At 43.6% G+C, this 27,170-nt stretch overlaps 1 protein-coding gene across 2 annotated transcripts in view; it reads right to left on the bottom strand.

Moving 5' to 3' along the window:
• nid2a (nidogen 2a (osteonidogen)) overlaps positions 1-27,170 on the bottom strand; it is a 158,424-nt gene that overhangs the window by 108,347 nt on the left and 22,907 nt on the right. For both annotated transcript variants that reach the window (XM_062054011.1, XM_062054010.1), the window contains exons 5-6: positions 5,677-5,778; positions 5,406-5,545 (exon numbers count right to left, since the gene is read on the bottom strand). In XM_062054011.1, the coding sequence (XP_061909995.1) occupies positions 5,406-5,545; positions 5,677-5,778 (242 nt within the window). The remainder of the gene's footprint in view (positions 1-5,405; positions 5,546-5,676; positions 5,779-27,170) is intronic.

The raw sequence follows: 27,170 nt of genomic DNA, 5'->3' as shown, positions 1-27,170 counted from the left end.
AATTTTGTCGAAGAAAACAAGAGGTTTTTGTATTGGGTCGATGGGGTACAACCACTTCCGTGGATTTTGTGACGTCACGCGCATAAATCATATCCAAAGGAGTTTTTCAACCGGAAGTGTGGCGGGAATTTTAAAATTGCACTTTATAAGTTAACCCGGCCGTATTGGCATGTGTTTCAATGCAAAGATTTCATCATTGATATATAAACTATCAGACTGCGTGGTCGGTAGTAGTGGGTTTCAGTAGGCCTTTAAAACAAGTTTTATTTGTGTGCAGTGGAACATGGATATAACAACACCACTATTTGCGACCTTTTCGGTCTACAAATCTTTAGATCGAACCAAATATGCTTCTGTGTGAGCACAATGTCTCGGCTTACGAGCGCTTCATTCGTTTATTCATTTATTCATTCATTTGGTGTGCCTATGGAAGCCTTATCGAGGCTGCCATTTTGGCTCAGAAATATGAAAGAAAAATTACCACAATTGCAACTATTATAAAAAACGACGTTTATATGGTTGCTGAATTTGCCAAAGGGGTTAAATATATCTCCAAGGACAGAAAGAAAGTGCAAGACTTAAATAAGAAGCAGCTAGCAGGTAATAGCATTTCTGAGGCTACCATTTGCAAAATGTTTTGCCATTTACAATAAAGGCCAAAACTTTGGACACACCTTCTCCTCATTCAATGCGTTTTCTTTATTTTCATGACTATTTACATTGTAGTTTGTCATGGAAGGCATCAAAACTATGAATGAACACATCCTCAAAAAAAAAGGTGAAATGACTGAAAACATGTTTTGTATTGTAGTTTCTTCAAAATAGCCACCCTTTGCTCTGATTACTGCTTTGCACACTCTTGGCATTCTCTCGATGAGATTCAAGTACACCTGTGAAGTGAAAACCATTTCAGGTGACTACCTCTTGAAGCTCATCGAGAGAATGCCAAGAGTGTGCAAAGCAGTAATCAGAGCAAAGGGTGGCTATTTTGAAAAAACTATATTGTCAAACATGTTTTCAGTTATTTCACCTTATTTTGTTAAGTACATAACTCCACATGTGTTCATTCATAGTTTTGATGCCTTCAGTGACAATCATAGTCATGAAAATAAAGAAAATGCATTGAATGAGAAGATGTGTCCAAACTTTTGGCCTGTACTGTATATAGCGACTTAATGTCCAAAAGTGACCAGTGTGGAACCAGCACGGAAGAACAATAATGGCAAGCTGTGGGTTGACGGAAAAGCTTAAAAAGAAGACCTCGGCATTCACAGGGTGGTGCAGCCTGGTGAGGCTGCTAGCTTCCAACAAAGCTGCAAGTTTATCAAGCACTTTGAGGATTTTATCGGCGAAGGGGGCTTCTAACGCAGCAAGTTTCTAACGGTGATGAGAACGGCCTTTTTTGGTGGAAAAAGATGCTGCACTTATATTGAAGGGACAACTAGGACACAAACCAATGAAGGATTGCCTCACACTGCAAGTTTGTGCTAACTCTAGCGGTGACTAAGGTAAAGCCACTGGGTTTTTTTGGCACAAATATTGACAGAGACAAGGACACAAGGTAAAAATGATTCTCCTTTGTTATGTTTTATGTTTTGGAGAGCACGGACGGCAAAGGGACTTATGTGTGTGTGCACACATTGACAGTAAAGCATGTCAGTGTTGTTTGGATAATAACAACTGTGGAGGGGTCGTGGCCTGCGGGCCTGCAGCGAAGCGGGGTGTGCCAGGACCTGCCTCGAAGTCAGCGACAGGTGCGTAGATGGCCCAGGTGGGCCTTATTATCTAATCACCTGTCGCTCTGTTTAAGCAGCAGCCGGGGAGAAGAGGTTGTTGGAGCTGGCGTCACAGCCACAAAAGACACTTGCTGGGAAGCAACCCACAGACTTATATTGAAAAATAAAACTGTATTGAATCATGAAACGGGCTCGCATGGAAATGCTTGGTGATCTGGAGGACCCACTGGAAGGCGACTTCCACAGAACATTTTTGAGCCATTACCCCCTTGTTATGTTTGTTTGACATATATACAGTATACACATTATCGTGTCTTCAAAGTGTGCTTTTTTTTTTTTTTATAAAATAGGGACTTTTGTCAAGGCTAAAACCAATTATTCATGTTTACAATGTTTTGTTTGGCGTACTCTGTTTGCAAATCATGTTCAAGAACCAATTAAGTTCATAAATCGAAGTTTCACTGTATGTTGTATTCACTGACGTCACGTGAGGCTCGAAGTGGTGGGCCAGCGAACGTTTGTTCTGATATTGTTCTGGGCGGCATTTTGCCTTTCTTGAAGAAAAATGCCATATGCTTGCGTGGTTTTAGGCTGTTCTAATCGCGAAAAGGATACAAGTTTTTTCAGAGTTCCTCGAGAGGTAATCAAGACAGGCAAAAGATGGCAAGATTTTACGATAGATGACGAGAAAAGTGGCACGCACTCCAGTCCATGAACTTTGTAAAATGTTTGTCTGATATACCTTTAACATTTAGTATTTTCCATTTAGGTATTATCTTGATATTATTTGTATTTCTTAAAACACATGTTTGCTACGAGTGTTATGTATAGCACCAAGTCTTCGAGTTGAAATAAAATACATCACATGTGAGCGAAACCTAAAAGAGTTAAGCTTTTACCAAAGGTAACAATCCTAAATGAATCTTTCAGCACATACAATGTTGAGACAGGTTTTTTCTGAGGTGATACTTGGTGAAACATTTTTGAGAATGACTGGTCTAGGGCAGTGTTTTTCAACCTTTTTTGAGCCGAGGCACATTTTTTTCATCGAAAAAATCCCGAGGCACACCACCAGCAGAAAATGTTAAAAATGAAACTCAGTAGCTTGTATTGACAATATAAAGTCGTTCTCATGAAATACCTGACGCAATTGTTCTATATGAAATTAAACTAAAACCATAACCACCCATTCATCACGAATTACTAAGTACATGGTTACTCTGCCGATCTCTAGACAGCACAGGCACTCAACAACGGCACATTATTTGCGGATTATAATCAGTGGTTTGCGAAAAATATATAAACATTTTTTACAATGTCTAGAAGACCTGATGTTGCCATCATTACTGATGATGGTAAAATTGCATAATTTCCCGCGGCACAGTGGTCGAAAAACACTGGTCTAGAGTAGACACTAAAGCCTGGTTTATGCTCCTACGTTGAAGCACCTCTGTACGCTACGTCTACTCGCTCCTCCCCCTCCAAACACGCTGGTGTAGCCTCCAATAGAATCATCCATGTAGATTCTTAGTCTATGTAGTACATTACTTCCTGTATGTACAGTTTTAGAGTAGTTCTGAGGGCACAGAACCCACCTCTGCGAATGCCTTCTCCTCTGATTTCGGATCAACATTTGTAATAAAAGTGACTTTTATAACTCATCAATTAGTTCCAGGTCCATTAACACTCTATCTCACTTTACTGTAATTACTATGATGTGTTTGCAACAAAGGAAGCTAACAAGCTAAATAGTTGACGAGAGTTAACTCTTTGAAAAACATCACATAATTGCATTTGTGCACACAATAAAACTATAAAATAAAGACGACATCAAAGGGGTCGGAGTAGTTAAAGTTCAAGTTAAAGTACCAATGATTGTCACACACACACTAGATGTGGTGAAATTTCTCCTCTGCATTTGACCCATCCCCTTGTTCACCCCCTGGGAGGTAAGGGGAGCAGTGGGGAGCAGTGGGGAGCAGTGGGCAGCAGCGGTGGCGGCGCCCGGGAATCATTTTTGGGGATTTAACCCCCAATTCCAATACTATACCAATTCCATACTGAATAGGTATAGACCAGGGGTCGGCAACCTTTACCACTCAAAGAGCCATTTTGACAAGTTTCACAAATTAAAGAAAACAATGGGAGCCACAAAACTCTTTTGAAAATTTAAAATGAAATTATACTGCATACAAAGCTTTTTTTGCTTTGTGCTATGTTTTAACCAGGGGTCTCAGACACACGCCCCGGCCCGCACCTTAATATGAAAATTTAATGTTAGGGCAGCCCGCGAGTTTTAAATGAATGGCGCTAAATGGCGTCATGATTGCCAACCCTCCCAATTTTTCCGGGACACTCCCGAATGTCAGGGCATAATGGCATTGCTTTTAGCACCCTCTACAGCCTGCTCAAACAGCGTACCTGTTCGGCCACATGTTGAATGCAGCTTCTGCTTGCACACGTAAGTGACAGCAAGGCATACTTGGTCAACAGCCACACAGCTTACACTGACGGTGGACGTGTAAAACAACTTTAACACTGTTACATTACAAATATGCGCCACACTTCGGCGTGGCGAAGTTGGTAGAGTGGCTGTGCCAGCAATCGGAGTGTTGCTGGTTACTGGGGTTCAATTCCCACCTTGTACCTTCCTAGTCACGTCCGTTGTGTCCTTGGGCAAGACACTTCACCCTTAGCCTCTGATGGCTGCTGGTTAGCGCCTTGCATGGCAGCTCCCGCCATCAGTGTGTGAATGTGTGTGTGAATGGGTGAATGTGGAAATACTGTCAAGGCGCTTTGAGTACCTTGAAGGTAGAAAAGCGCTATACAAGTACAACCCATTTATCATTTATTATCACACTGTGAACCCACTCCAAAAAAGAATGACAAACACATTTCTGGAGAACATCCGCACGGTAACACAACATAAACACAACAAAACAAATACCCAGAATCCCATGCAGCCCTAACTCTTCCGGTCTACATATACACCCCCGCTACCACAAAACCCCGGCCACCTCAACCGACGCACGGGCGGGGGGGGTTGATGTGTGGGGGGTTAGGGCTGCATGGGATTCTGGGTATTTGTTGTGTTGTGTTTATGTTGTGTTACGCTGCGGATGTTCTCCAGAAATGTGTTTGTCATTCTTTTTTGGTGTGGGTTCACAGTGTGGCGCATATTTCTAACGTAACAGTGTTAAGGTTGTTTTATACGGCAACCGTCAGTGTAAGGTGTGTGGCTGTTGAGCAAGTATGCCTTGCTGTCTCCTACATGTGCAAGTAATAGCTACATACAACATATGGCCAGGCTGGCACGCTGTTTGTACAGGCTATAGAGGACAATAAGTGCAGTGCCATTAGGGCACTCCCTTAATTTAGTCGTTAAAGTGAAAATTTGAGAATATTTGCCCCGGGAGATTTCTGGTTGAGGCACTGAGATCCGTAAGTCTCCTGGGAAAATCGGGAGGGTCGGCAAGTATGCAGCTGAGCCGCATCAGAGTGGTCAAAGAGCCGCATGCGGCTCCGGAGCCGCGGGTTGCCGACCCCTGGTATAGACAGTCTTGAGAGTCTCAACACTTTTGCCTGTGTATTTTTTTATGTTCTCTCCATTTTCCACATCATGAACACGAATGTGTAGACAAATGTATGGGGTACAAGAAGTGCACTAACTGGTAGAGACGTTTGATACTCTGCTGATCGCCGGTCACGCTGTAGTGAGGTCCATCGGTTCGGGAAAAAATCAGATACGTTACTTCACCTCTGCTGAATCCGACTCGAGCAGGAAGCTCGATCTCCACATTATATGACTCCTGGGGGGAGAAGAAAACAATGTAAAGTTGTGTTCACAGGCGGTGTGGGGGCCGCGCCGCTATGATGCTAAGCATCTGCATGCAGGCATGTGCAGCGAAAACAAGCACTTCCTTGTTTCTGCTGCGTTTACCTTGGGTCTCGTCCCAAAGAAGTTCAGGCCACCCTCCGGGTAGAGGAAGAGAACGTACGAGTCGATTTCATCATATCCTATCACAGCCTGGAAGGTGTTGACCTGTACAGAGGGAGCGATTGAGCACTTGGACAAAAACTATGCTGATATTACATTGCCCTAACGTAGTGATTAAAACATCTTTTACTCACACATTAAAAGCTATGATGGTGTTGTGTAAAGAATACCGTATAGTGTTCTGTAAAAGCCAAGAAAAAATAAATACAGGGAAGTACAGATTACAGTTACGAACGCCTCTATTTGCGACCCTATCCTTTTATGAACCTTTACATTGTGCCAAATATGCCTCTGTGTGCAACCCGTGTCTCGGTGTATTAATGCTTCATTCATTCAGTCATTCATTTTGCATGCCGACTGAAGCCATCGGGGGCTGCCATTATGATTACATCGCTTACTGTACATGCAGGCACGGCCAAATTGAAGAGGCAGGGCCTCCTAAGGCCATGTCTGCACTAAGTTGTTTAACCCCTTAAACAAATAATTATTTAGCCCAAGCCCCGTTTCAGCCACACTAAACCAGTTTTTAAGGTCCCCCTCCTCGGACAAATTTTTACACGGGTAAGTCAGCCGTGTAATTCCTGAATCTCCGGCACTTAGCTTTGTATGGACTCATTGATTGTTTACAAAGTGACTTCGGAGAGGAAGTGACGCCAGATAGGCCGCGCTCCACACAGGAAGAGACATCCGAAAGAACGCGCCACAGCCAGCTTCATAACAAAGATGGAGGCGGATCATTCAGACATGCCCGTGTTTCTCCTTCTTCTACATGTACAGGCGCTTTTGGAAATCACAAATCAATACCTTAAGTGAAGGAAACACGCGATTGCAGCTATTTCGGATGCAACACTTCTCAGACGGCAAGAGAACTTTCAAATGTTTGGGTCAGCTGTGAGTCTATTTACCAAAAAACTTGGTCCCTTCCTCCCGTGGATGTGATACAGGCAGTGTGTGACTACAAATATTGCTTTATGGATGTGACTGTGAAATGGCCAGGCAGCGTGCATGATGCCCGCATCTTCGCTAACTCCGCCATTAGCGCACAGCTGAAAGATGGGACCATCCCCTCGTGTCCCAAACAACTGCTGGAAGATGAAGATCCGGTCCCTTTTTTTAATTTGGGTGACCCAGCTTATCCCCTGATGCCATATCTCATGAAATAATACCCCAACGGCGGAGTCAACCCACAACAATACTATGGGTATTCTCTGTCTAGATTAATTGTTGTAATTGTTGTAAAATGTTCTTTATCGCATTGTCTACTTTCTCATGTCGATTAAAGATTTGATTGACACAGCACACTGGATTCTAGTTAATTGAAGTACCACAACACTGGATATTGTTCAAAGGAGACACATTTTAATTTAAAAACTTGCACACAAAACAGCAAACAAATGTAAAATACACAGCAAACTATTTACAATATAGCTCTTTTAAATAACTTCACAGTGAAGTAAAGTCATCTACTGGGGAGATTGGAGTAGTAGATGGACGCTCAGGTGTTTTTTCCGCGCATGCGTAGTAGGTCACGTTGCGCCGGCGGACGGAGGGGGGCGGGGGTCTTAAACGGTGGCATTGTTGTGTGTGGACACGGATAAGGTTAGGTGGGATTTACCCTGGATAACCTTATCCGGGGCCTATGTCACATCCTGTGCACATACTGTTCACACGGGCACACACATTTACACACATTTCGAAAAGCTTTGACGGCAAGCAATACTTCTGACGTGTTTATTTTCACAATTGTCATACCTGTGGCAGAGATCACTTTGTGTGATCAGAAACGCCTTAAAAGTGTCAAAACTCTCACAGTCTCACTGTACAGCTTAGGGTTACTTGACAACTACTTTGAGCTAGTGTTTTAGCTACTTAGCCAACAAAATGTTTGTGTGTGTGCGTGTGTGTGTGTGTGTGCGAGTGTGTGTGTGTGTGTGTGTGTGTGTGTGTGTGTGTGTGTGTGTGTGTGTGTGTGTGTGTGTGTGTGTGTGTGTGTGTGTGTGTGTGTGTGTGTTGACATTTAAGCTTGCTGTAATGTTATTGTGTTGTTTGGTTAAAAAATATATTGTTAAGCCTTTACCCCCTTATTATGTTGGATATATAGATGTATGTATGTATATATGTGTGATGGTACACAAGTAGGGGATTTTATTTTTCATGTTTTATTGCCATGCATGTTTTATAGTGTTTTATTGCTGTGGATTTTAATTGCATGTTTTAACATTTTAGAATTTGATTGTATTTTTAATTGCATGTTTTTATACTTTAGAATTTGATTGTATTTTTAATTGCATGTTTTTACACCTTGTGGACTTTGCTGGCATTTTAAGACTCGCCCCTTTTAGCTTGTTGCCCCTAGTAACCAAGGTGCCCAATCGAACGGCACCTGAAATTAGACACACCTGTGGAGCATTAAGACTGCACATTTAAAAGGACTGCAGCAGGAGAAGGAAGAGCGACGAGGAGCAGCAGGAGAGCGATAGGAGAAGGAAGGGACGAGGAGCAGCAGGAGGAAGCGACGGGAGAGGATCGACCGGCTTTGCCGAGAGCGACCGGGGGGGACGCGCACAGGCTGGGAAGGAACCCCCGGACTACACAGCCGACCCCGCAGGCTACCGGAGTGAACCCCAAGACGCCCACAACACGCAGGGGCAGAGGAAACTCTGCCTCGGAAGTAAGTGACGTTTGTTGTGGATCTGTGGGGGCAACCAACTGCCTTGGGCTGTGGGCTTGCGGGCTCGTGCGTTGTACGCTGGCTGTGTGGTCCTGTGGACAGGGGGCGATTACCCAGAGACCTGCGGCGACCCCCGGGAGCGACCAGTAGAGCGACCGAGATGGGACGAGTACCGCCACGTAGGTCCCGACTGGCGAGGAGAGTGGGCGTACCCAAATCTTCGAAGTGGAACTACAGCAAGGGCAGAGGAAACCCTGCCTTGCGTGTAAGTGTGGCGTCAGCCCGGAGAGCGTCTCCTTGGTTTTAAAAGATTTTATCCCCGTGGCCTGCCTCCGTGTTAATTGTGTGTGCAGGAGGACGCCGTGGAAGTGGGTGGAGCCAGGACACGGAACCCCTAAGCCTGTCGCGGCTGTACCCTCACAATAAGGATATTTTTAGCGTTGTCAACTGGACTGGTTTTAGCTATATTGTAATAAATTGTGAACAAGCAAAATCATCTTCCCTTATTTTGGGCAGCTGCTCTCACTTCATTGGGTTCTTAATATTTTATATTTGTTTTTAGCAACATTTTTATTAGATTTTAAATATACCACCACTCGGGTCCATCACATATGTACATGTGTGTATATATATGTATATATATATCAGTGGTGTGCCGTCAGGGCCAGCAAGGCCTTCTCTGCTGCCCTAACATAACCAGATATCATAATTAAAGATAAAAGTATTTTTTTATTTACTTTCCCATAATATATAAATGTAGTCATATTCTCTTCATGTCATATTATGCTCCTTCCAGTGCTGTTGATTTTAGGTTAGAGTTTGTATCCAATCAGAATTCAGCTAGCTTATGTTGCCATGCTGTATGAAATCTGCCCAAGGCCTTCAGAATCAACAATGCAGGCGTCTGTGCATTGTGAGTAATGAACACAGAGAGTCGATAGACAATTGCGATAGCCAATCAGATCACGAGTTGTTGTCAGTAAGGCCTTTTAGCTGGCCTTATGTTGTGATTGGATACTCACTTGGGAGTCCCAAGTGAGTATCCTACCGACTACCGACTCCCACCTTCAGTTTATTTCAAAAATTCTCCAAAAAATTGTTGCACAGCAGCTAAATTAACACTTAGTGTCTAACAATCTTTGTGAACCTTTTCAATCCGGTTTCATGGCAAATCACTCAACGGAGACAGCCCTCGCAAAAATGACTCATGATCTATTGCTAACGATGGATTCTGATGCGTCATCTATGTTGCTGCTTCTTGATCTTAGCGCCGCTTTCGATACCGTCGATCATAATATTTTATTAGAGCGTATCAAAACACGTGTTGGTATGTCACTTAGCTTTGTCTTGGTTTAACTCTTATCTTACTGACAGGATGCAGTGCGTCTCCCATAACAATGTGACCTAGGACTATTTCAAGGTAACGTGCGGAGTTCCCCAGGGTTCGGTTCTTGGCCCTGCACTCTTTAGTATTTACATGCTGCCGCTAGGTGACATCATACGCAAATATGGTGTTAGCTTTCACTGTTATGCTGATGACACCCAACTCTACATGCCCCTAAAGCTGACCAACACGCCCGATTGTAGTCAGCTGGAGGCGTGTCTTAATTAAATTAAACAATGGATGTCCGCTAACTTTTTGCAACTCAACGCTAAGAAAACGGAAATGCTGATTATCGGTCCTGCTAGACACCGACATCTATTTAATAATACCACCTTAACACTTGACAACCAAACAATTACACAAGGCAACTCGGTAAAGAATCTGGGTATTATCTTCGACCCAACTCTCTCGTTTGAGTCACACATTAAGAGTGTTACTAAAACGGCCTTTTTTCATCTCCATAATATCGCTAAAATTCGTTCAATTTTGTCCACTAGCGACGCTGAGATCATTATTCATGTGTTCGTTACGTCTCGTCTCGATTACTGTAACATATTATTTTCGGGTCTCCCTATGTCTAGCATTAAAAGATTACAGTTGGTAAAAAATGCGGCTGCTAGACTTTTGACAAGAACAAGAAAGTTTGATCATATTACGCCTATACTGGCTCACCTGCACTGGCTTCATGTGCACTTAAGATGTGACTTTAAGGTTTTACTACTTACGTATAAAATACTACACGGTCTAGCTCCAGCCTTTCTTGCCGATTGTATTGTACCATATGTCCCGACAAGAAATCTGCGTTCAAAGAACTCCGGCTTATTAGTGATTCCCAGAGCCCAAAAAAAGTCTGCGGGCTATAGAGCGTTTTCTATTCGGGCTCCAGTACTCTGGAATGCCCTCCCGGTAACAGTTAGAGATGCTACCTCAGTGGAAGCATTTAAGTCCCATCTTTCAACTCATTTGTATACTCTAGCCTTTAAATAGACCCCCTTATTAGACCAGTTGATCTGCCATTTCTTTTCTTTTCTCCTCTGCTCCCCTCTCCCTTGTGGAGGGGGAGTTGCACAAGTCCGGTGGCCATGGATGAAGTGCTGGCTGTCCAGAGTCGGGACCCGGGGTGGACCGCTAGCCTGCGCATCGGTTGGGGACATCTCTGCGCTGCTGACCCGTCTCCGCTCGGGACGGTTTCCTGCTGGCCCCACAATGGACTGGACTTTCGCTGATGTGTTGGATCCACTGTGGACTGGACTTTCACAATATTATGTCAGACCCACTCGACATCCATTGCTTTCGGTCTCCTCTAGAGGGGAGGGGGTGTGGGGGGTGGTGGGGTACCCACATATGCGGTCCTTTCCAAGGTTTCTCATAGTCATTCACATCGACGTCCCACTGGGGTGAGTTTTTCCTTGCCCGTATGTGGGCTCTGTACCGAGGATGTCATTGTGGCTTGTGCAGCCCTTTGAGACACTTGTGATTTAGGGCTATATGAATAAACATTGATTGATCGATTGATTGACTTAGCTAAAAACACTTAAATACTTAACAAAATGAAAGCAATTTTACAATCGCTACAAATAGATTTAAGTCGCCACAAACACTTTGTACAAACACATAGTTGGGTCTGTCTGAGAACGTAGTTTGTTACAAAACAAATATTTCTATCTTTTTATCTGTGTGCTTCTAATTGTTTTAACATTATTTTTATCAGTGCTACGGATACCATTAACAAAAATGCCTCAAAACAGCTTACTACCTCTAATATGGGCTTTTTAAACATCAGATCATTGTCTCCCAAATTGTTATTAGTTAATGAGGTCATTAGAGACAACAATCCTAATGTCATTGGTCTCAGCTAAACTTGGCTAAAACCAGATACATTTTTCCCGCTTAACGAGGCATCTCCTCTGAACTATACGAGTGCACATATTGCCTGTCTCCTTAAAAGGGGTGGAGGGTTGCATTAATAACCCATGAAAACCTTAACCTTACCCCTAACCTAAGTAATACATATAAATCATTTGAGGTGCTTACTATGAGGTCTGTCACACCGCTACCTCTTTTGTTAGCTGTTATCTATCGCCCCCCTGGGCCCTATTTGGACTTTATCAGTGAATTTTCAGAGTTTTCGCTGATCTAGTGACGCACGCAAATAATATAATTATAATTAAGGATTTTAACATCATTAATCCATATGAATACCCCGTCAGACACTCCGTGCGTGGCGCTCCAGACTATAATATATAGCTGTGGTCTTACACAATAAATAAGTGAACCCAAACATCGCAACGGTAATACAATAGATAGTCCTTGTCTGGGATGTCACCACCTCCAAAGTTATGGTCCGATCATTACCTTATAAAATTCAAAGTTCTGACTTATTGTCAACAAGCTACTAATAACCAATGCATTAACAGCTGCAACATTAATGCTGTAACAACTATGACTACTTCCCTCAGTAATGGAACCATTCCCAAATAATGTGGGCTCTATAGATAACCTTACTAACAACTTTAACAATGCCTTGCGCAACGCCATCGGTAGTATATCACAGCTGAAGCTAAAACAGGACCCTAAAAAGCGTCCCCCCTGATTCACAGTAGAAACCAGAGCTCCCTAAACTATCATGTAGAAAGCTTGAACGCAAATGGCGTGCCACTAAACTTGAGGTTTTCCATCGAGCATGGAGTGATAGTTTAAAAACGTATAAACAAACTCTTACCCTAGCTAAAACTAATTAATACTACAATCTCATCCACCTCATCCCTTCCAAGGTTCCTCGTTTTTTTCTTGCCCTGATGTGGGATCCGAGCCGTGGATGTCGTTGTGGCTTGTGCAGCCCTTTGAGACATTTGTGATTAAAGGCTATATAAGTAAACTTTGATTGACTACAACTCTGTTACTTTACTAACCTTGCCACTGTTTCTTGTCTTATTGTAAAATCCTGGAAACTAGAGCTGGGTCAATAATAAGATATCAATATATATCGCAAGAGACACATAATAGATATCAATATAAAATATAATATAATGCGGACGCTGTATCGATCCGTTGTGGTGAAGAAGGAGCTGAGCCGGAAGGCAAAGCTCTCAATTTACCGGTCGATCAACGTTCCCATCCTCACCTATGGTCATGAGCTTTGGGTTATGACCGAAAGGACAAGATCACGGGTACAAGCGGCCGAAATGAGTTTCCTCCGCCGGGTGGCGGGGCTCTCCCTTAGAGATAGGGTGAGAAGCTCTGCCATCCGGGGGGAGCTCAAAGTAAAGCCGCTGCTCCTCCACATCGAGAGGAGCCAGATGAGGTGGTTCGGGCATCTGGTCAGGATGCCACCCGAACGCCTCCCTAGGGAGGTGTTTAGGGCACGTCCGACCGGTAGGAGGCCACGGGGAAGACCCAGGACACGTTGGGAAGACTGTCTCCCGGCTGGCCTGGGAACGCCTCGGGATCCCCCGGGAGGAGCTGGACGAAGTGGCTGGGGAGAGGGAAGTCTGGGCTTCCCTGCTTAAGCTGCTGCCCCCGCGACCCGACCTCGGATAAGCGGAAGAAGATGGATGGATGGAATATAAAATGCGTTTGATAAAATATTTGATGTATATTTATATTTTTGGTCGGAAGAAACCAGAAATTATGAAGCAAGATTTGTTTCATGAAATTACTCACGCTTTGGGAACTCAGAAAACAGGAAGTGTCACTGAGCAATGGGAGGGACACGCTAACAACCAATCACGTAACAGTATAAATGACAAAATCTTTCCTGCTGCTTGGCTCCCAGTCGCAGACCTTAGTCAAGGAGCACAGGGGAGACGTTCCCTCCAGTGCCGATGTTTTCGTCGGTGGTAACACATTTCAATTTACCCGATAATGGGTCTGCTAGGCTCCGCTTTAGGGTCTTAATGACAAGGCCACCGATTTGTGACAATTTGGTCCCTTTATTTTTATTAGTACAGGACACAACCAGACACATTTGCCAGTCGCCACTACTGCTGCGTGCTACAACTCGCTCTCCTCACTCTTCCACTCACTTCACTCACCCAATACACTGCCATTCTTAAAGGAGCACACACACACATACGCTACTCTCATAACTAGTGTGGTTGCGCCGTCTTTCTTTCTTGCCGCAGATTCCCTGCGTGGTTATGGTTATGACAATCAGTGTGAATCACATTCACCATCAGTGTGTGAATGTGTGGATGGGTGAATGTGGAAATAGTGTCAAAGCACTTTGAATTCCTTAGAAAGGTAGAAAAGTGCTATACAAGTACAACCTATTTACCATTTACCATGATTTGAGTTTATTACGAACATGCATACAATTACAACATGATACATCACTTGTTCGCTGTACATATCCTACCAAGTCAGACCCACACTGTTTCAATGTCCATTTCTCTAATGATGCAACTGTTGCTGACTGAAGTGCTGATATGAACCAAACCTAACCCCCCCGTCCGTACCCCCACCCCCCTCCACATCCCACCCCCGGATTGTAAATAATGTAAATAATTCAATGTATATACTCTGATGATTAACTTGTGTGATGACCGTATTATGCTGATAGTATATATTTGTACCATGAATTGATTTACGTGGACCCCGACTTAAACAAGTTGAAAAACATATTCGGGTGTTACCATTTAGTGGTCAATTGTACAGAATATGTACTGTACTGTGCAATCTATTAATAAAAGTTTCAATCAATCAAAAAACATGGAGTGAGAAGAGAAACTATAATATCTTGATATATTAACTCAAAAACAGAAACTTGTCTTTAGTTTTGTTGGTCTTAATTCAGACGGTGGGGCAACATCCTGACACTTCCAATGTGCCGGTTTAATGAGTAGCTTCCCAAACTACTCTGTGTAGTGTTCAATAGCTTATACATTACTGCAATCTATTGTCTTAAACCTCCAACTACCCTCAAATCTACTTAAATTATTTTATTACATTAGCCCTGTCCATCCTCCTTGTGCTGGTACCTTGCCGTGGTGGAGAGTCTTGCGTGTCTCAATGACCCTTGAAAGCTATACCGGCGGGGGATCACACCCCTGGCAGGTTTAACCATGCCGGGCAGGTTTCGGGATAGAGGCCAGACAAAAGTCAGCACCCGGTCCTCCAGGTTGGGGGTTGGGCGTGAGGTTAACAACCCCACCCCGTAAAAAATCATCATGTTACAGAAACGACGAGAAGGAGCGATTCCGGTACACTGCGGCAGAGAAGAGAGGGCGCATCCTTGGATGTATCCATGACGGAGCCGGGTGAAATCCAGCAGGAAGCCCGACCCCTGACGACCCCGATCTTCGAAACCAAAACCAACACCAGAGTAGGTACCTGGAACGTGCGAACACTGTTCCAGTGTGGGCGCATGGACCAGGTGCTGAAGACTATGAGGGACTATCGCCTGGACATCTTAGGCGTTAGTGAAATGAGGTGGACTGGGCAGGGGCGCCTCGTGATTGATGGAGCAACCGTTCTTTTCTCTGGGAAGCAAGACCACCATACCCATGGATCATCCTTTCCAACTGTGCGGCGCAAGCGCTAGTGGGATGGAAACCGGTGAATGAGCGCATCATCACAGCAAGGCTCTATACTAGACATGCCAAAGTCACCATCGTGCAAGTCTATGCCCCAACCGAGGCTGCCTCAGAAGAGGACAAGGATGCCTTCTACAGCCAGCTCCAAGCTGTGCTTGATGAGATCCCCAGCTACGACATCAAGATGCTGATTGGAGACCTAAATGCGAAAGTGGATGGCGACAGAAGGGGCCTCAATGCCACAGTGGGACCACACGGGTCTGCAAGCTCTACCAATGACAACGGGGAGAGACTGTTGATGCTAGCCAGCACAAACGGCCTCAGCATTGGCAACACGTTTTTCATGCACAAACAGATCCATAAGATGACATGGGTTTCACCTGGGGGCGGAACCCGAAATGAGCTGGACTACATATGCATAAACACAAGATGGCGTTCGTCACTGCTAGACGTTCGTGCACACAGGGGTGCAGATGTAGGCTCAGATCACTTTCTTGTGGTGGGTAAAATCAGGCTGAAGCTGAAAAAGGTGCAAAAAATGCAGCCCAAGAGACCCTACGCAGTGGAAAAGCTTAAGAACACCAACCTGTCAAAAAGCTACTGTGAGGAGTTGAGGAAGAAGCTTGAGGTACCACCACATCCTTCCATTGAGGAGCAGTGGAGTCTGTTCTCCCGTGCCATCACTGAGACTGCGGAAACAGTTCTAGGCAGAAGAAGGGGCACCAACAAGGACAGATGGATAACGGAAAAGACCTGGAAATTGATTGACGAAAGGAAGATGGCAAAGATGGAAAGAGAACAGAAGAGGAGGCTCCGATGCTGGAGGATGAAAGACGAGGAGTACAGATGCCTGGACCGGGAAGTAAAAAAGAGCTGCAGGAAAGACAAACGGAGGCGGCTGGAGGAGAAAGCAAAAGAAGCACAAGAGGCAGCAGAGAAAAACAACACTAAAACACTCTACAGGATTGTGCGGGAGCTAACCAGCTCCAGGAGCAGCACCGGGGTGCCTATCAAGAGCAGGGATGGCAGGGCACTCTTAAGCGATGAGGAACAGGAGGCAAGGTGGGTGGAGCACTTCAAAGAGATTCTCAACCAGCCAACACCTCCCACTCTCTTTCTTTTTGATCGGGAAACACCAGCCCCAACTCTGACAGTCACCTCAGAAGAGATAACCAGGACCGAGGTTGCCCAAGCAATCAAGAGCCTCAAGAACAGCAAGGCACCAGGACTCGACGAGGTATCTGCTGAGTTGCTGAAGCACGGTCAAGAGGTGGTCGTGGAGAGCCTCATGCACCTGTTCAATTTGATCTGGCATGCCGAAGAGGTCCCTGCTGACTGGAGACGGGGGGTTATAGTGACGCTGCCAAAGAAGGGAAACCTCGCAGACTGCAACAACTGGCGGGGCATCACACTGCTGTCAATCCCAGGCAAGGTTTTCTGTAGTGTGCTGCTCTAACGCCTAAAAGACGAGGTAGATAACATCTTAAGGGAAGAGCAAGCCGGCTTCCGAAAGGGAAGGTCCTGCGCGGAACAGATTTTCACTCTTCGCAACATCATAGAACAGTGCCAAGAACTCCAGACACCCCTCATCATCAATTACATCGATTTCAAGAAAGCCTTCGACAGTATCCACCGGGAATCACTGTGGCAGATCCTCCAGCTATACGGTATACCATTAAAGTACGTCAACATCTTCAGAGCCCTGTACCATAACTCCACCTGTCGAGTGAAAACCACCAACAGGACAACCGACGACTTTGACATTGTGACCGGGGTAAGACAAGGTTGCATCTTGTCTCCCTTACTGTTCATCATTGTCATAGACTTTGTCATGAGGAAGTCTGTCGTCGGAGCAAACCTCGGCATTAAGTGGGGAGGGGGCAGACTGGCGGATCTGGACTTTGCGGACGACTTGGCTCTGCTTAGCCATTCCTACGCTGCACTCCAAAAATTGACTAACAATCTGCATGAGCAAGGGGAAAAAGTCGGCCTACGTATAAGCCAAGAGAAGACCAAGGCCATGACCGTTGCACAAGACCATAACGTTCCACTGCTCACCGTAGGCGAACAAGGCATAGAGTACGTTGAGAACTTCACGTATCTTGGAAGCAACATCTCAAACACTGGAGACGCAGAAAAGGATGTACAGACCAGAATCGGAAAAGCTGCAGGAGTCTTCCAACGCCTCCGGAATATATGGTCATCAAAATCTATCAGTACGTCCACCAAGCTGCGCCTCTATATGTCAGTGGTCATCCCTACAGTGACCTATGCCTGTGAGACATGGATGAAGACATCAACCATTACAAACAAGCTGGATGTCTTCCACCGACGGTGCCTCAGATACATCTTGAGGATCTCATGGAGAGACCACATCACCAATGAAGAGGTGATGAGAAGGGCAGGGGTAGCACCATTGTCTGATATAGTCTCTGATATGAGAAGGAGAATGGCTGGACACGTACTCCGACTGCCAAAAGAGAGACCGGCAAGTGTGGCAATGGACTGGGTGCCAGAAGGGGGAAAGAGGAAGAGAGGACGGCCAAAGAAGACGTGGAGACAAACAGCCAAGGAAGACCTGAGAGAGATGGGAGTCAGCTGGTATGGAGCAAGAAGGGTCGCCAGTGACCGGAACAAATGGAGGGGACTCGTCGCCCAATGTTCCAACAGGAATGGGAGGAACTAAGTCTAAGTAAGCCTGTCCATCCTACCTGGCTACTAGACACTCTCTCCACTGATAAATAGTACCCTTGGTAAGTTGGAAATTGACAGGCAGTCTGACGGGTTGCCTTACCTAAAGTCTTCAGAGCAGGCATGTCAAACATCCTCATGCTTTTTGTAAGATGTGTAATAGAGTGGACGAAATTACATTAGCCAGCATGAAAAATGTCTAAAGCATAGGTACTGTGATGGACCCCATAATTGTGTTTTTGTTTTCATTTCCACTTCTGTGTATAACAGGGACCACCCAAAAGGCAGCCTTGATTTTAACTTCCCAAACACCATGTATGTATTGGAATCTATATCTCAGTGTATGAATCGCTTCAACAAAGAATGTTCATAGTCGAATTGGATTCGTTAGATTTTGCCCAAAATTGACGATCAGTCGAATCTATGGCATTGTGGGGTTTTTATTTAGAGCGAAAAAGGCATGTAGTACGATAGAATGGCTAGTCTCTGAGTGTATAAGTAACATCAAATGGATGTAAACATAGCCCGTGCAAAAAAGTTAAAAGTAATACAGTCCTTCATTGAAAATAACCAAAAAACACATTTCATTTGCAACTTTTTCCAACTCAAAAGGCTAAAACACTCCGATGAACAAATAAATACAGTAGAGATTCAATAGTTTAGTGGGGTCCTTGGCTCTGGCAAAGCGCCGAGAAGACTTGACTAAATTGAGGAAGTAAAAGTCGTAACACATTTGTTGTGTGTGAACCTGCTGGAGGATCATTAACTTTGCCAGAGGAGAGCAGTGAGGGAGGCCTCCCGCCCAAGCAAACTACACCTTCAGGGCGAGTCTAATTTCGGGCTAGTCTCACCGGGGCCGGAGATGGTGTCCTTCATCTTGAAACATCCTCCCGACACACCCGCTGTCCACGTGGGGTCTCAAGTATTTAACTCGCCTCCCTCCGATGAAGGGAGGAGGGGGATTTAATGTCCGACAATTTGACTGCGAGGTTGATAATTGAATCAGACTTCTCTTAATTGAATGGTTGAATATTCTAAAACACCCGTAGCTCAGTGATTAGTGACCCTGTCTCGTATTGCAAATAATCTCGACTTGCAAACACGGTTTGGGGGGATACATGAGAGGAGGACTGTGAGTGATTCCATGTGACACACCCACACACACACACACACACACACACACACACACACACACACACACACACACACACACACGCACACACACACACACAAAGCTCGATGTTGATGTGCACAGCTGTCTTTCTGAGGGTGCACACATCTCTCATGGGAATCATCAAGTCATGCATGCTTGCAGCAGACATGCTTGTAAAGTGTACCCACACACACATCCAGATGTCTCCTCACCTATATTCATTAAACGTATATTGTGTTGTTATTTACAAACACCTTTAAACCATCTTCTGTCTTGTAAAGGATAAAAGAGGACTTTTGCAGCTTCTAGGCTCATTTTAACTAGAAGGGGTTAGGGAGTCTTTTAGGGGGTGTCCATCAATCTGTTTTTGCTTTATCTTTAGGCCGTATTCACGTGAACACAGACACTTTAAAAACGCCTCTCCAGTCTTATGACCGTTTCCATAAGTACAAACCCTGTTTCCATATGAGTTGGGAAATTGTGTTAGATGTAAATATAAACGGAATACAATGATTTTCAAATCCTTTTCAACCCATATTCAATTAAATGCACTACAAAGACAACATATTTGATGTTCAAACTCATAAACTTTTTTTTTTTTTGCAAATAATAATTAACCTAGGATTTCATGGCTGCAACATGCGCCAAAGTAGTTGGGGAAGGGCATGTTCACCACTGTGTTACATGGCCTTTCCTTTTAACAACACTCAGTAAACGTTTGGGAACTGAGGAGACACATTTTTTAAGCTTCTCAGGTGGAATTCTTTCCCATTCTTGCTTGATGTACAGCTTAAGTTGTTCAACAGTCCGGGGGTCTCCGTTGTGGTATTTTAGGCTTCATAATGTGCCACACATTTTCAATGGGAGACAGGTCTGGACTACAGGCAGGCCAGTCTAGTACCCGCACTCTTTTACTATGAAGCCACATTGATGTAACACGTGGCTTGGCATTGTCTTGCTGAAATAAGCAGGGGCGCCCATGGTAACGTTGCTTGGATGGCAACATATGTTGCTCCAAAACCTGTGTGTACCTTTCAGCATTAATGGCGCCTTCACAGATGTGTAAGTTACCCATGTCTTGGGCACTAATACACCCCCACAACTTTTCAACTTTGCGCCTATAACAATCCGGATGCTTCTTTTCCTCTTTGGTCCGGAGGACACGACATCCACAGTTTCCAAAAACAATTTGAAATGTGGACTCGTCAGACCACAGAACATTTTTCCACTTTGTATCAGTCCATCTTAGATGAGCTCAGGCCCAGCGAAGCCGACAGCGTTTCTGGGTGTTGTTGATAAGCGGTTTTCGCCTTGCATAAGAGAGTTTTAACTTGCACTTACAGATGTAGCGACCAACTGTAGTTACTGACAGTGGGTTTCTGAAGTGTTCCTGAGCCCATTTGGTGATATCCTTTACACACTGATGTCGCTTGTTGATGCAGTACAGCCTGAGGGATCGAAGGTCACGGGCTTAGCTGCTTACGTGCAGTGATTTCTCCAGATTCTCTGAACCCTTTGATGATATTACGGACCGTAGATGGTGAAATCCCTAAATTCCTTGCAATAGCTGGTTGAGAAAGGTTTTTCTTGAACTGTTCAACAATTTGCTCACGCATTTGTTGACAAAGTGGTGACCCTCGCCCCATCCTTCTTTGTGAATGACTGAGCATTTCATGGAATCTACTTTTATACCCAATCATGGCAACCACCTAATCCCAATTTGCCTATTCACCTGTGGGATGTTCCAAATAAGTGTTTGATGAGCATTCCTCAACTTTATCAGTATTTATTGCCACCTTTGCCAACTTCTTTGTCACGTGTTGCTGGCATCAAATTCTAAAGTTAATGATTATTTGCACAAAAAAAATGGTTATCAGTTTGAACATCAAATATCTTGTCTTTGTAGCATATTCAACTGAATATGGGTTGAAAATTATTTGCAAATCATTGTATTCCGTTTATATTTACATCTAACACAATTTCCCAACTCATATGGAAACGGGATTTGTACAACAAACCCGTTCAAGATTAGACAAACAAACACTGTACAGGGTTACAGAAGAGGAACGCTGATGGTTCGACACTATGGCGCCCCATAAAAGGTGGGAAAAAGCTAGACCCTGGGGGAGGATGAGCTAAAAAAAAAGTAAATCTTAGGCCCTGTTTACACTAAACCGGACAAGGTTATCCAGGGTAAATACCACCTAACCTTATCCGTGTCCACACACAACAATGCCACCGTTTAAGACCCCCGCCCCCCTCCGTCTGCCGGCTCAACGCAACCTAGTAGGCATGCACGGAAAATGCGCACGTCATAGTCACCTCCAGTGTTGCTTTGTGTGCAAGTTCTTAAATGTAACTTATCTGAACAATATCCAGTGTTGTGGTATTTCAATTAACTGGAATCCAGTGTGCTTTGGGGCCCTATTGTAGTGAATCACACCTGATACATCATAAATTAATCAAATCTTTATTGGACACGAAAGTACACAATTTGACAAAGAACATTTGACAACAATCAATTTAGGGATCTAGATTGCTGGTCAGGACACTCCTCACTCTTTTGCCTTCACCTTCATTGTCCATTCGTTTTTGGTGACTTTACATACTCTGGACCTAGACGTTGAGTCCGCGACATACATGGCGGACAATAACTGATACAGTCTGCTTTGCCAGTCCAAAAGCATTTGCCGTTTTCCGTAGTTAGTCTTCCCTTGACGGCCAGGTAACACAAAGCACACGCTACCTTTTTGATCACATCCACGGGAGCCCGCATTCTCGTTGACTCTCCTTTGACAAATGGACAAAGTTTTTCACTAAGTAGAGTCACAGCAGATCTCAAAATTCGAAAGTTCTCTTGCCGTCTGAGAAGTGTTGTATCTGAAATAGCTGCAATCGCTTTCTCTTAAGGTATTCATGTGTGATTTCCACAAGCGTCTGTACATGTACAAAAATGAGAAACACGGGCATGTCTGGATGACTCGCCTCCATATTTCCAGTGGTTAGCTCCGAGTTACAAAACCGCTTTATTATGAAGCTGGCTGTGGTGCGTTCCTTCTGACGTCACTTCCGCTGTGGGGCGCGGTCTTTCTGGCTTCACTTCCTCTCCGAACTCAGTTTGTAAACGATCAATGAGTCCATACAAAGCTAAGTGCAGGAGATTCAAGAAATACAAGGCGCACTTACCCGTGTAAAAATGTGTCCGAGGAGGGGGACCTTAAATGCTGGTTTAGTGTGGCTGAAACGGGGCTTATGCTAAATAATTATTCGTTTAAGGGGTTATCCGGCTTAGTGTAGACATACCGGTAGCATTAGACTGGATTGTAGTTTTAAAATATTCCCTGTCCACACAAAATCACATTAACATGCTGTCATGCACATTTTGTCCAATCAGAAGCCCTTAAAAGCAGCCACAACTGATCTGGTGACTTTTCGCTTATTTTTATGTTATAATGATAATTGTTTTATAATAGACATACGACAACATGTACATTATCTCTAAAATCAGTCCACACTTACACAAAACCCGGGAAACATTGTGGACGTTTTTTCTTTTGATCACCTGAAGCGCACGCATCTGTTGCTGTACAAACCGAATCCAACACTGGTGCCATAATAAAGCATCTGCTCATCAATAAAGAGATGTATTATCTGTGCATTGAAGTGTACAATATCTTCAAAATCAGCGCACATTACATGGAGCCCTGGAAACATGTTGGAGGGGTTTTTTCTTCGCCTGGGTGTGGTGTGAGGCACAGGCACTCATGCCTCTCGCTGCATTAAGATGAAACTTACCCATGAGTAAATAAGTTCTTGTTCTTGGGGTTAAAAACTTGAGATAATGTCGCACTTTAGTGATGACACAAACCAAAATGTCTGGCATGTCAAAGTTGTCCCATCAGCTGGAGGTTTCATTCGTTCAAAGCCCTTATTGAAGCGTCTTTTCATCAATGTAGAGCAGACCTGGGCATTCTGCGGCCCGCATCCCTGTCCGGCCCACGTGAGGCCAATCATAAAATACAAAATACATTTTAAAAAGTATCTATGTCGAGTGTGCAATACAACGGTGCTGCTTTTGTTTTGAAGAGCGTTATTTGTATTACTTCCGTGTGGACGTATGCGTGTGTGCGATTGTGAGGGGAATTGAACAGCGCAATCACAAATTACAAAATAAAGTTTAAAAAACATCTATGTCGTGCGCGCAATACAACTGTGCTACTTTTATTTTGAAAAGTGTTATTTATGGGTGTATGTCCGGGTGTAACCTGTGAGGGAAGGTGCACAGCGACAAGTGATGAGACGCTGAAAAGAGAAAAGTTGATGACGAATGGCGTGTTTTCAACAAGACATGGACTGCCAAGTAGGACTTTCAGTAGTAAGTAGTAGTAGTAGTAGGACCCAACAAGTTCACACCCCTAGAGATGCAGCTGTCAGGACAAGTTTCGTCATTTCTCACAAAAGCGCCAGAAAAAGTAAGGCGTTTTCTGACGGAGAGTTTAATAAGGAGTGCTTATTGGACTCTGTTGCGCTGTATGCCCGGAGACTTGGACTGTTTTTCGCTGGCTTTAATTGGATGAGAGCTGCGATGTACGTGACACCGCCCAGCTGCTCATCTTCTTCAAATCACGGAGGAGCTGGCAGCCATGCAGTCAATTAAAGAGACAACCACAGGTAATGACTTGTTCACATAGGTAAATGCGTGTTTGGACATGCTAGGACTGAAATGGGACAAGCTGACAGGTGTGACAATCCAATCCAATCCACTTTATTTATATTGCACATTTAAACAACAAAATGTTTCCAAAGTGCTGCACAACAATATTAAAAACAATATTCAAATATTATCCTTAGCTCCACCAATGACTGAATAAAAAGAAAAATAATTACATATAAAAAACAATATAAATAAATATGATTAAAAACGATTTTTAACAACAGATGGTTGTCCAAATCTGATGGGGAAAAATGTTGGATATTGCAGGATAAAGTGACAGAAATTAACCCTGTGCAGAAATGGACATTATTGCATTGTATAATACATCAGGAAGTGTTGTGTAAAACAGTGATAAAAATAAAACCATCAAAAGCAATCTGCTTTTGTATAAAGTTAAGTTAGGTTAAATTAAATTATTAGTATTACTATTAATTATTATTATTATTATCATCATTATTATTTATCTTACGGTATGTAAAAAATAATATTGAGCAAAATTTAATTGAAATATTGTCGTGTGGCCCTCCAGCAGTGCTCGGGTTGCTTTTGCGGCCCCCGGTAAAAAATAATTGCCCACCCCTGATGTAGAGTGAAAATATAGTCGTATGTTTAGGCTTTTACATACGATACGTCCTCTTGCGTCATGTAACTTGTGTCAGCGACGCTGTCTTGCTCCTCTCCCTGCGCATGCACCCGCAAACCCAACCCCCAAAACCCATACCGCAGAGCTGTGATTGGTCAGCTTTTGCCGAGGAGGGTCCCTGAGCACAGGAAAGCAGACTTTGTGCTTGAAATGCACAAATTATTGCATGACATAAAGCAGGAGTCGGCAACCCAAAATGTTGAAAGAGCCATACTGGACCAAAAATAATTTAAAAAAATCTGTCTGGAGCTGGAGAAAATTAAAAGCCTTATATAAGTGTTATAATGAAGGCAACACATGATGTAAGAGCTATATTAACCTACTAACAAAGGCTGACGCAAATCTTCGTTGACAGAAATGTTGTATTGTAATTTTCATTCTACACATTTTTGCAACATTGGAAATCATTGGTAAAACGGAGGCTTCTCACAAGATGAGATAACTTCTGGAAATTACTGGCTCAGAATGACCAAAGGTATAGATGCGTGTGTCCAAGTTTAAGGAAACGGCAGCCTGTCTTCTTCTAATGAATTTATTACAATCTTTGCAAGCTGGGTAACGTTTGCTGTGGTCTGGAACAACATGGCACACAAACATGCCCAGGGAACATGCTTTATCGGTATCACGCAGGATCATGCTTTGAACCCCGCTTCGAAAAGCTGTGCACTACAAAACAAGCTCATTGTAGCCATTAATCCTGACTTCCTCATTTTTATTTATAAAATGGAAATCAGTACAACTTGTTTTATTAATTTTTGTTTTGTAGGTTATAATACTTTTTATATTGTGCTCCTGAGTTAATGTTACTGATCAATTTGTGTTAATGATTTTTTGGGAGTTTATTTAGTTGTATTTTTCAGTATCAAGTGGTTCAAGTCCTTCACAAAATGTCTATAGTTTAAATAAGGACTTGTATTTTTTTTTTCGGGCAAATTGATGCACTTTAAATCTTTTCTGTTAGAGGCTAATAAACAATGTGAAAAATAGTTATTCTTGTCAGTTATATGTATTTCTTTTTTGTTTACTTTAATGTTGATAGGGATACAGTGCTATACAGAGGTGTAATTATAAAAATGCTATAGACAAATTATATTATTTATAGTCGCGGTGGAGAGGTAGCGGACAGGAAATGTTTTCTTCCACTAGGGGTGGCATATTAGCAAATAATTGAGAAGCAGTGCATTAATATTTGAAAATAACAGCAAACAATTGTGATATCAGATGTGGACAAGCCTCAACTCCCTGTTTAAGCCGTCAACATGCACACACTAAAGACAGAGTTTTGAAACTCTTCACCCTGGCCAGCACTGTGCGAGCAAAGTGTGCGCTTTCAACGGACAAAAGCATGCGTTTGCGTGTGGACAAGAGGTCAAAACACAGTGAAAAGTGTGAGTTTTTTAAAAATATTTAGCTTTGTGTTGACATGGCCTAATACAAAGACATAAAGTCTACATTCAAAGCAATGAGGGATAACCAATACCATGATGATCGCACATACAACCCAATATTGTCCCCCGCATCAAGGCCTGTGTGTGTGTGTGTGTGTGTGTGTGTGTGTGTGTGTGTGTGTGTGTGTGTGTGTGTGTGTGTGTGTGTGTGTGTGTGTGTGTGTGTGTGTGTGTGTGTGTGTCTATTTGACTATAGCCCCTTTTTCACTGCAGGATCTTCACGACAGAACTACATGTTCTGCGGAAACTGTTCCCGAAATAAAGTTACTGCTTGGAGTAAATGTAAATGGGTTATATTTGTATAGCGCTTTTCTACCTTCAAGGTACTCAAAGCGCCTTGACACTATTTCCACATTCACCCATTCACACAATGATGGCGGGAGCTGCCATGCAAGGCCCTAACCACGATCCATCAGGAGCAAGGGTGAAGTGTCTTGCTCAAGGACACAACGGACATGACGAGATCGGTAGAAGGTGGGGATCGAACCAGGGACCCTCAGGTTGCTGGCACGGCCACTCTGCCAACCGCGCCACACCGTCCCAAATACTGTACTGCCGCCATTGTACAGTATTTTAATATTATGTTTCTGGTTATTTAGACCCAGGAACATATGGCAACCGTTCATATTAATAGATCACGCCATCATTATGTTCAGGTATTGATGTCTGAATATTTTAATTCATCCAGGTCATTGTATTCCCAAAACATTGATTCAATCACAACTGGACTGTTCATATTGTCTTAGGAGACATTTTGTGAGCATTAACTGATGAATGCTTCTCAGATGAGAGGCAAAACTTCTTCTAAGACAATCTGAACAGTCCAGTTGCGATTGATTCCATTCCCTGAGAATGTATGTATTAATGTAAAATCATCAGGTATATTAACATAAATGTTCCTGGTAAACATGAAACACTATCGAGTAGTAGTAGCTGTAGTAGTTTGAGGAAGTAGGCTAATTAAAAGGTTTCTTACCATTTGGCGTAGAAGGTGTTTGGTGGAAGACAATTGCAGCACACACACATCAAAGGTGTCAACCCCCACACCACCAAACGCTTGTTTTTCTCACCATTTCTTTAAGAGGGTGATAGTGTGTACGTGGGAGTACACACACACACACACACACACACACACACACACACACACACACACTGGGACCACCAAGGGTTTGATGTTGTGGTCGCCTTGTGAAATGTTT

Source organism: Entelurus aequoreus, linkage group LG07 (genome assembly GCF_033978785.1).
Source record: "Entelurus aequoreus isolate RoL-2023_Sb linkage group LG07, RoL_Eaeq_v1.1, whole genome shotgun sequence".
NCBI lineage: Eukaryota > Metazoa > Chordata > Actinopteri > Syngnathiformes > Syngnathidae > Entelurus > Entelurus aequoreus.
This window is presented reverse-complemented; position numbering and strand designations above follow the sequence as displayed.